The following is an 11020-nucleotide window of genomic DNA, read 5'->3' as shown; positions in this document are numbered from 1 at the left end:
CTCGGCTGGAGCCAGGAGCTCCTGGAGCGCCAGCAGCAGAGGTGAGCCCTCGGGTGCATCACTGGGGAGCGGGCTGGGCGAGGAGAGGTAGCCCCTCCTCTGTGGCCCGGTCTCCATGGACTTAACACAGTACAGCGTGGGGTGGATGGCGATTCTTCGTTAAATAACCAGCGATCTCACGGGGTCGCTCTGTCATAAAACGGCTCACGTGGGTGTCGCTTCCCTGCAGCCTGCGGGAGGAGCAGGAGCGCAGCGCTGTGCTCGAAGACCTGCTGGAGCGCATGGAGGCGGACGCCTTCGTGGGCCTGTACAGCCAGGTGAGGGCGTGTGGGCCGAGCTCTGGCTCCGTTTCCTGCCAGCACGTCACTCCCTGTGCTCAGAGCCCACTTTCCCGCCTGAGGACCGGGCTGATAGCAGGAACCGGGGGAAGAGCTGGGGGATGGCTAAAGGAGGGACCACCTGCCCTGGGACAGGACACAGCAAGTACTGGACACTCAGGACCTCACTGTCGGGCCGGTCCTGCCATCGCCCCTCCGGGCAGGTCCCGCGAAGGCGACACTTGTCCAGGGTCACACTGAGGAGAGTAAGGACGCTGTCCGAGGAGGCGCGATTCCTGCGGGGGGCTGAGGGCTGGCCCAGGTTTTTGGGATGCAGAGCCTTTTCCCTCTTAAGCTTTTATTTTGAAATTAGAGACCCAGTGCATGAAAATCATGCACGGGGTGGGGAGGGGGAGGGAGCATCCCTCAGCCCGGCCACTACCCTCTCCAATCCGGGACTCCTCAGGGTATGTCCAACTACTGGGATCGGTCCTAAACCGGCAGTCGAACATCCCTCTCCCAATCCGGGACCACTGGCTCCTAACCGCTCGCCTGCCTGCCTCCCTGATCACCCCTAATCACTCTGCCTGCTGGCCTCAAGCCCCTAACTGCCCTCCCCTGCCGGCCTGATCACCCCTAACTGCCCTCCCCTGATGGCCTGGTTGCCCCCTAACTGCCCTCCCCTGCTGGCCTGATCGCCCCTAACTGCCTCTGCCTTGGCTCCTGCCACCATGGCTTTGTCCGGAAGGACGTACGGAAGATGTCCGGTCTAATTAGCATATTACCCTTTTATTAGTATAGATAATATTAGATTCACAGGAAGTTGCTAAGGTAGCCCGTAGGGTTCCCATGCCCCTCCCACATTTCCCTCAGTTTTCCCAGTGGCTGCATCTCACAAACCCAGCATAACACCTGGGCCAGGACAAGGACGTTGCTACACAATCTGTCATCATCACATGTGGAGTCCCGTAGCCAACACCACGATGAACTGTCCCAGGGCCACAAAGGTCTGCCTCAGCCCTGGTGGCCACTCCTCGGTTCTGGAAGGTCACACACAGGGAGTCACACAGGCCAGCCCCGCAGAACCTAGCTTTCTTCACACAGTGCACGGCCCCGAATCCACCTGCTTCCTCACCACCCGGTGCTGTTCCCGTGGAGGCTACAGCACGTTTCTTTAACTGTCCATGGTTTCGGGACATTTCTGTTGTTTCTGGAGCCTGTGCTGGCCCCACCCCTGCTCCGCAAACATGAGTAGGAGAAGGGACGGTAGTAATTGTCGCTGCTGCAGGCCAGGGCGTTAGCGGCGGGTGAGCTGGGGGTCCTTGGAAGGGATGGGCGAAGGCTGTGCAAATGTCATGGGGAGCCAGGTCTGCGATTTGGGGACACGTTTCTAAGACTGAGCTCCTGGGCTATGCATTTCCCTGGGAGGAGGCATCCTAAGCCTGTGATCCATTAGAACTTGCCTTTCATCAGGCTGAGCCCTGAGGCCTGAGCTGCTGCCTTACTCCCTAGAAACTGCGGCCTGAGCCGCTGCCTTAGCCCCTGGGAGCCGAGGCCTGAGCTGCTGCCTTAGCCCCTGGGAGCTGAGGCCTGAGCCGCTGCCTTAGACCCTGGGAGCTGCGGCCTGAGCCGCTGCCTTAGCCCCTGGGAGCTGAGGCCTGAGCTGCTGCCTTACCCCCTAGAAACTGCGGCCTGAGCTGCGCTGCCTTAGCCCCTGGGAGCTGAGGCCTGAGCTGCTGCCTTACCCCCTAGAAACTGCGGCCTGAGCCACTGCCTTAGCCCCTGGGAGCTGGGGCCTGAGCTGCTGCCCTACCCCCTAGAAACTGCGGCCTGAGCTGCTGCCTTAGCCCCTAGGAACTGGGGCCTGAGCCGCTGCCTTACCCCCTAGGAGCTGCGGCTGGCCTCGTACCTGTCCAAGCTGACGATGGTGCCCGCAGGCACGCTGCGCTGCCTCCTGAGCGTGGCTCTGCCCGCAGCCCCACAGCCTGAGCTGCTGGCCTTGCTGGAGTCGCTCAGCCAGAAGCAGCTGGACCCCGCGGTGGAGCATGACGGCGGCGGGGAACAGGCCGACCTGGGCCAGAGGGGGTGAGTTAGCATCCGGCACCCCTGGGGAGCAGTGAGCAAGAGTCAGGAGAACAGATGGAGGGCGGGGCGTTGGGTGCGGGGCCCACGGCATAGCCTTCCCTGGCTGGCACGCCATTGCCCAGAGCAGGGGCTGCCAGGACCATCCTCATGGGTCGTTTTCCCGTTCTGGTGGTCCCACATGTTTTGTCCACACTTTCTCCTTTTGTCGCCAATTTATTTTTCAAGTAGGATCTTAAGAAAGTAAGTTTCTGCCCTCAGTGGTTTGGCTCAGTGGATAGAGCGTTGGCCTGTGGACTGAAAGGTCCCGGGTTCGATTCCAGTCAAGGGCACATGCCTGGATTGCAGGCTCAATCCCCGGTAGGGGGCGTGTAGGAGGCAGCCAATCAATGATTCTCTCTCATCATTGATGTTTCTCTCTCTCCCTCTCCTTTCCTCTCTGAAATCAATAAAAAAAGAAAGTAAGTTTCTGGGCTGTAGATATGCTGGACACACGTTAATGACAATGTAAAATAAACACATACTAGAAACAGTGTGAAAAACACAACAGGGAAATCATGGCTCCACCAGCCAGAGGAAAGGACTGGTGGGATTTGACTGCAGTTCTTCCTCCCTCACATGTTTCTCTGCTGGGTTGTGTGTGTGCATGTGTGCACATGTGTCTGCATACATGCATGTGTGTGTGCATGTGTGCATGCATGTGTATGTGTGTGTAGTAATCCCATGTGCACAGCCTTGCCTCTTGCTTCCCAGAACCTCAGACAGAAGCTGATCTTATTTTCTTCCAACTCTGGTTGATGTGTAAAGTCACTTTATATATTAGCTAGAGGCCCGGTGCACGGATTCATGCACTGGTGGGGTCCCTTGGTCTGGCCTCCACCCTCTCGCAATCCAGGACCCCTTGGGGGATGTCGGACTGCTGGTTTCAGCCTGATCCCTGCAGGTTAGGCTGAGGGACCCACCGGTGCACAAATCTATGCACTGGGCCTCTAGTATGCATATAAGATCTTTGGTTACTCTCTTCCCGCCCTCCCCGCTTCCCTCTGAGATTCATCAGCTTGTTTCATGTTTCCATGCCTGTGTGTTGAGTGTCTGCCCCCTGGTGGTCAGTGCGTGTCATAGCTACCAGTCAAACGGTCAAATGGTCACTTAGGCTTTTATATATATAGGTTATCACACTATTTAGACTATATTTTCCATTATTTTATTCACAATTTAAATTCATGCTTTTCACAGTTGTTGAAACACCTTTGTAGGTGTTATTTTTACCGGCTGCCTAATATTCCCCCAGGTGCGTGTGCTATGGGACCCTATTGCTGGGCTTGTAGTGGGGCTCCTTCCCCTCAGGCCAGGTAACGGCTCCCTGGGAGAGTCTCTTCTTCCTGAGAACACAGACGCTCCTTCTTGCCTTCAGGAAGCACCAGGGCTGGTGGCAGGCCTTAGAGAGCAGGCTGCGCGGAGAACTGAGAAGCAGCGGCCGGGACAAGATGCTGTGGGCGCGCCGGAGGAAGGAGAGGTAATGACGGGTACCTGCTGCAGGGAGTGGGGAGGGGGGGTTGGGACCAGGGCAGCCTTGGAGCCGGAGGGCAGCCTGGGAGCTGGTGGAAGGGGCACGGACGAGAAGGGGCCAACCTTCCTAGAGACCACAGTCTCCTCCTACTCCAGGAGCTGAGGGTGAGCCGCCAGCTAGTGGGGAGTGTTCGCTTATCCTACGTCAGTACTTGGATTACTGTACGCCTTTTAACCAGTGGACCTTTTTTAGTGGGATATCATTAGAAGGAGGGTAGCTCCTCACAGCTGTTGACTTTGTGGTTGGAGAAGCCTGTCTTACTGCACTGAGCCTCCCAGGAAGTGGGGACGGTAACCCCAGAGCTCAGGGAGCTCAGATGAAGAGGCCCCGGTCTGCGCTGTAAGGAGTGGCCCTGGGACCTGGGACATCTAACTGGCCCCTTTTCTCCCTACACTCCCAGGCCAGTGCTTTCTTCTCTACCAAGTGTCTTCCTCCTTTAACTGGTACCCACACCCCCAGGGAGCAGAGGGGAGCAGGGCGGAGTGGCTGCAGATGGCTGCAAACAGTTGACCAGTGTCTCCAGTGATGCCCACGGTAGAAGATATGGAGAAAAAGGAGCACCAGCTAGTTCATGATGGGCTAGATTCTAGATGGGCTAGCCACTAGAACAGGGGTGGGCAAACTTTTTGACTCGAGGGCCACAACGGGTTCTTAAACTGGACCGGAGGGCCGGAACAAAAGCATGGATGGAGTGTTTGTGTGAACTAATATAAATTCAAAGTAAACATCATTACATAAAAGGGTACGGTCTTTTTTTTTTAGTTTTATTCATTTCAAACGGGCCGCGGGCCGTAGTTTGCCCATGGCTGCACTAGAACATGGTCTCCAGCATGGGCCCTGGGAACAGTGGGAATCCAAGGGGAGTGTCCACTCCCCTAATTTCTCAGAGCCCCGGTGCAGGTGCCGAGACCACGCCCCCTAAGTGTCCCCGAGAAATACCTCAGAGACGTGGTCAGTAGGCTGCAGAACAGCTTAGTCCCCAAGACATTAGATCCGAATATTGAGCCCAAACCAGGAAAAGGAGATTCGAGCTGTTCCAACTGTGAAGGGCTCCATCAGAGAACACAGTCGATTGCCTGGGATCAGGATGGGCAAGCGAAGGCATCCTGGGCCGCATTCCCAAAGTGTGTCCCTCTCTCCTGCGTCAGGCACCTTTTCCCCAACTTCTGTTGCTTTGTAATGAAGTGTTACCGCCAGCTTTTAGTGTGACGGCCACAGACAGAGGTATCCTGGGAGGGGGACAGGGGCTCTATGTGTAGCATGTGCCAATTTCCATGGTGTAAATACTCCCACCGTGGCTCATTGCAAGCAAACAACAGGATGGCAACAGGTGAAACTCTTGAAAATGGAACGGTTGTGAGTCAGTCAGGTTGTCTGCAGCCAGTTTCAGGGGCCATCTGGTGACCAACAAGAAAGCCTCTCTGTAGGATGGTACTTCATTGGGGACCTAGGGACAGAGAAGGGGGTGCTCCCAGGACACTCATGTCATCTTCCGTTCTGTCTGCAGCATACTGAGGAAGACGTGCCCCCCTCTCAGAGAGCGGACGGTGTGCTCAGGGAAAGGGGGCTGGCCACACCTGTCCCTGGAGTCCAGTGGCGACCTGGTGCCCGTGCCCATCGTCGGGGCAGAAGCCATTGATTTATTGAACACGGGCGAAAAGCTCTTTATATTCAGAAATCCCGAGGAGCCAGAGATCTCGCTGCGCGTTCCTCCCAGGAAGAAGAAGAACTTCCTGAATGCCAAGAAGGCCGCCTGGGCCGCGGGCGTGGACTAGCCAGCAGGAAGGCGCCAGGGACTGAAGACGGGACGACGTGCTTTCTCCTGCCCACCTGTGTGGGTATAGGGCACAATCTGCAAATGTCAACTGCAGGTGGCAGACACAGACACCCCAACAAACCCCGACTTTCAGGGACCCAGTTTGCTCTGTTCTTATGAATTCCAAGAGGGCCCGTTCCCTTTGGAGGGACGTGGTGAGAGGGGACCAGCCGTGAGCACTCGGTGCCCGCACCCCGAGGGCCTGCGGTGACCAGCCCCCCTGCACGTCCTCCAGTGTCCGGCTGCGGAAAGGGCTGGGTGTGGAAGGCAAGGCTCTCTCTTCTTACATATTCTGTGTTTGTCGGGAATTTTCAAGAATAAATGTATTTTACACAAAGCTCTTCTCAGCGGAACTCCTTTTCGCTGTAGGTGGGAACGCCCACTTTTCACTGCGTCTGCGTTTTGGCCACGCGACCTGTCCCACAGCGATTTGCCCTCTCGTTCCAGTGGCCAGAACACGTCTCCAATTCAAGTCAGAGTTACTTTTCCCTCTTTATTAAAAAAAATATTTTTATTGATTTCAGAGAGGAAGGGTGCGGGGGAGAGAGAGAGAGAAACCTCAGTGATGAGAGAGAATCATTGACCGGCTGCCTCCTGCACACCCCACACTGGGGACAGAGCTGGAAACCTGGGCACGTGCCCTGACCAGGAGTTGAACCGTGACCTCCTGGTTCATAGGTCAATGCTCAACCACTGAGCCACGTGGGTGAGCCCTTTCTCCTCTTTACAAATGAGGGAATCCAGTCCGCACAGCAGCGCCTGGGGCCCCTGAGACCTCACAGGGGCTGGACCAGACCGTGGGGTGAGCATCCCCGAGAGCCAGGCAAAGGCGATGGCCGTGGGGCCCTTCCTGTGGGTAGGAGGTGATTGGGAAGGAGTCCGTCCCCAGCGAAGCGAAGGCGAGGGCTCTGAGGAAGCACCTGTTCCGTGCGAGCCGCTGGGCCCTCCCTGCTGCGCCCACTTCGCACCCCTCTGTGCCCCCAGCAAGGAGGCGGCCCTGCCCCAGCAAGTCTTGCCTGCAGCCACACCCCCTGTGGGGGAGGAGGCCTGGTTTTGAACCCGGGTCTCCCAACTTCAAACCCTCATCTGCCCAAGACACCCCGTTTCCTCTGGCGGCGTGAAGGCCAGGTCTTCCGTGCAGTTCCCATCAGTGTACACGCAGCGCGGTGGACAGGGACCTGGCTGGGGGTGTGTTTCCAGACAACAGGTGACCTGTCTTTGTGGACATGCTGTGTGTGCATCCATGGCCACGGTTACTGCTCAGGTGCAAATTGTGATGCTTACAGTTTTCAGTGGCTTTTTGGCAGGTCTATCCATATATATCAAGTATTTTTTATTAAATGTATGAGGTGACGTTGGTTCATAGGATCATATCGGTTGCAAGTGTACAGTTCTATGATACATCATCTGTGTATCATCCTGTATAGCATTTGCTGTACCACCCGAAGTCAAATCATCCGCCGCGGTCTATGAGGCCCCCTTCACCCCCACCAGCCCTTCCCTCTCACGGCCGCCACACTGCTGTCTGTGTCCACGAGTTTCAGTTTTCTCTCCCACATCGAAGCGCAATCCTAAGTCCCAACTATTTGAATACTATTGTGCATCATATTGCTTTTAAAGTTGGATTGTTGGTTTTTTCCATGGAGAGCGTGTAGAAATACAATGGTTTTTGTTTGTTTACTTGTATTCTGCAAGCTTGCTGAAGTCACTCGTTGGATTTAGTGGCTTTTTTATACATTTCTTCAGTTTTTCCACTTAGACAATCCTGGAGTCTTTGAGTAAAGACAGCTTTTATCTTTTCCAACCTGGACATTTTTTTTTTAGCTTGCCTTATTGCACTGGCTAGTGTCCAGTCCAATGTTTAATAGATGTTGTTAGCACAGATGTAATTGATTTCTTCCCGGTTGCATCTTTTACCATTAAGTCTGGTGTTGGTTTAGGTTCTGCATGGATGCCCTTTATCACGGAGGAGTGTCCCTTCTAGTCCTACTTTGCTGATGGGTTTAATCAGGAATTAATGTTGGATTTGTTCAAATGAAAACCTGGACCTACAAGGTTTTCCAGTCTGCCTGATTTTTGTCTATTGAGATGATCATGTGGTTTTCTTATTCTTTATAGGATGAATACATGGGTTGATTTTATAAAATGTTAAATCAATTTTGTGTTCTTGTGATAAATTCAACTTGGTCTTGATATAGTACTATCCTTTTTAAATACATTATTGATTTCTATTCGCTAGAACTTCGTTAACTTTTGCATCTAAGTTCATGAGGGATATTGGTCTGTAGTTGTCTCTGCTTGTAAATGTCTTTTGGGTTTTGGAGTCAAGGTGTTGTTGGCCACATAAAATGAGTTGGAATATTTATTATGACTTCACTTTTCTGGAAGAGTATGAGGAGAGTCGGAATTATTTTTTTGCCTTAAATATTGGTCAGATTCACCAGCGGATTTTGGTGCCTGGAGTTCTCATTAATGGAAGGCTTTCAACTAAAAATTCCATTTCTTTAAAGATATAGAATGTGTCAGGTTACCTTTTCTTTTTGAATGCTCTTTAGTAGTTCATGTCTTTTGAGCAATGTTTCCATGTTGTCTAAGCTGTTCTTTATTGGCATAAAGCTGTGCATAGCGTTTCCTTGTCACCCTTTTCATTTTGGTGGAATCTGTAGCGATACCGTTGCTCTTGTCCTCGTCTCCATAATCTGTGTTCATTGATTACGGTTTTTACTGATTAACCTGGCTGGAGGCTTATCCATTTTATTTATCTTTTCAAAGAACCAGCTTTCAGTTTCATTGGCTTTCTCCACTGTTTTTCCTCTTATTGATCTCTGCTTCTATCTTCCTTATGTTCTTTCTTCAATGCACTGCAGGTTTAATTTCCTCTTTGCTTCCAAGTTTCTTAAGGGGGAATCTGAGGTCATAGACTTGAGATCTGTCTTCTTTTCTGACACAGGCACTTAATGCTATAAATGTCCCTCAAGGAAATGTGTTCGCGACAGCCCACAGATTTCCATAGTGTCAGCCCTGGGTTCAGTTCAGTCGATGACTCCTCCTTCATTCTGCATCATATTTTCTGCTTCTGTACATGCCTGGGATTTCTTAATTGAATACCAATGAGCATGTTAGGAGCTGATATATTTGCATTTCTTATAAATAGCCTTGAGCTGTGCCCTGGTGTGCAGGGACACACTTAGAAACGTGTTGATCCGTTGGAGTGTGGTTTGTCAGGTCGTGAGCTGGGACCAGGGCAGTGTCTAGTCTATGACCATTATAACCCACTAAAGGACCAGTGCATGAAATTCATGCAGGGGGGAGGGGGGTTGTCCCTCAGCCCAGCCTGCACCCTCTCCAATATGGGACCCCTTGGAGGATGTCCAGCAGTCGGACATCTCTCTTACAATCAGGGACTGCCGGCTCCTAACCGTTTGCCTGCCTGATTGCTCCTAACTGCTTCTGCCTGCCAACCTGATCACCCCCTAACCACTCCCCTGCCAGCCTGATAAACACCTAACTGCTCCCCTGCTGGCCTGATTGCCATCAACTGCCCTCCCCTGCCAGCCTGATCACCCACTACTGCCCTCCCCTGCTGGCCATCTTGTGACCACATGGGGGCAGCCATCTTGTGTGAGGGTGTGACAGTCAATTTGCATATTACCTCTTTATTATATAGGATTATTAAGACAATGCTCTTGACCAACAAGGGTTTCCAGTCTGCACCTTCCAGGGGGCTCTCTCCTTGGCCTCAACACTGTTTGCTCTCACGCATGTGCTGACCGTGGTCTCCTGGATGGTGGAGGGCGGCCCTTTGCAGGACTCTGCGTCCTGCCCTGCTGTCCTTTCAGCTTCCACACTCTGCCTGGCAGTCTCTGGCCACCTGGACTTAAGTTTCTCATCTGCATGGCCTCACCCCCAGGAGCTCCAGGCTCCCCGCTCCCCTCCCCACAACAGGGCCTAGGAGGCCTCCTGGGCAGGAAGTGCACAGCTGTGGGCCTCACCTCATTTGTGTCCGCCTCTCAGGGTCCCTGTCCTTCATGATGCTCCATGTCTTGAAAGCGACTGTTGTGGACCGTTTGTCTATTTTTTTTATTATTATCCAAGTGAGAGGGTAAATCTGGTCTTGGTTATAAGCTTTAAGCTAAAGTCGTTTTAAAGATAATTTAGCTTTCTCATATTCGCAAGGCGATGTCTCTTTCATACAATTTAGATTTTTCTTTTCTGTGACTTGCTTAGTCATTTCTTGGCTCATTTTCCTTTCCCTAGGGTTTTTCTTCCTCCTATGATTTTGGGACACTCTATAGAAACTTGTATATTAAGAACAACTCGTTGTAAATAGCTGTGTAAGTAGCTGTGCTGAAGCTGCACGTCCGCTGCACATTTCCGAAGTGTCTCCTTCCCGACAAGCCTTCAGTGATGAGCACTGCCAGACGCTTTTCAGCATTAAACAATATCAGGGACCTCCCACACCCCACAGGGCCTGAGGATGAGGGTTGGCGGCCACAATATCCAGGAACAATGTCCACCCCCTCCCCCCGCTGGTCACCTCCAGGGGTGTTCTCCCACTGCCACTGCCACTGTGTTTTAAATTCCAAATATTTTCCAAGGGTAACATTTATCACTTTCATTCTTATGTTGTTGTCATGCAAATGTTTTTAATTTTTATATACAAAAATTTCCCTTATTGCTTCTAAATTATTCAATGTGTTTCTTGAAAAAAGTGTAAGTGGGCACAGGAGGTGGCAATCAGGCAAAACAGATACATTCTTTCAGCATCCGTTGGGTGAGGGACTGTAAGATCCTGACAATAGTGACTGTCCGCACCCAGCTTTGCTTTAGAGAACAGCATCTTTGAAATCCACTTGCATACGTGCATGTATCCGTGTTAGAAACCAGCTGCCGCAGCTGAGCCAGGCAAACGTCTGCATGTTAATTTGGTCGTCCTCCCTTTCTCAGCGCTGGTGACGCTGACATGGTCCCTGGGAGGAAATTCCAAGCGCGGGAGCCCGAGCAGGGAGGCCTGGCCGGGGAAGAGGCCCCCGTGTCTTGAGCCCCTGCTCTGTGTCGGACAGGCAGAGAAGAAAACAGCCTGTTGTATAGGAGACGGCGGCAGTGGCTATCGTCCTGTTGTCCTGCCTAGACTTCGGAATTCCCGTCCCAAATGTGGAAAATTTCCCTCCCTATGAGACCTGCCGCCCTGACACAGAAGTCATAACTCGCTTTCCCAGCTTCCCTTGCGCCTCA

General features: G+C 52.7%; 1 protein-coding gene across 1 annotated transcript in view; it reads left to right on the top strand.

Annotated features, from left to right (window-relative positions):
* The window catches only part of EVC2 (Ellis van Creveld syndrome 2), a 42031-nt gene extending 35909 nt beyond the window's left edge, over positions 1–6122 (top strand). The window contains exons 17-21 of the mRNA XM_015565799.1: positions 7–41; positions 230–317; positions 2206–2402; positions 3814–3915; positions 5477–6122. Coding sequence (XP_015421285.1) covers positions 7–41; positions 230–317; positions 2206–2402; positions 3814–3915; positions 5477–5744 — 690 coding nt within the window. The 3' untranslated portion in view covers positions 5745–6122. The remainder of the gene's footprint in view (positions 1–6; positions 42–229; positions 318–2205; positions 2403–3813; positions 3916–5476) is intronic.
* The last annotated feature ends 4898 nt before the right edge of the window (positions 6123–11020 follow it).

This window comes from Myotis davidii, unplaced genomic scaffold, assembly GCF_000327345.1.
Source record: "Myotis davidii unplaced genomic scaffold, ASM32734v1 scaffold960, whole genome shotgun sequence".
Classification (NCBI taxonomy): domain Eukaryota; kingdom Metazoa; phylum Chordata; class Mammalia; order Chiroptera; family Vespertilionidae; genus Myotis; species Myotis davidii.
The sequence above is the reverse complement of the archived record's forward strand: the minus strand, read 5'-3'. Positions and strand labels throughout refer to the sequence as shown.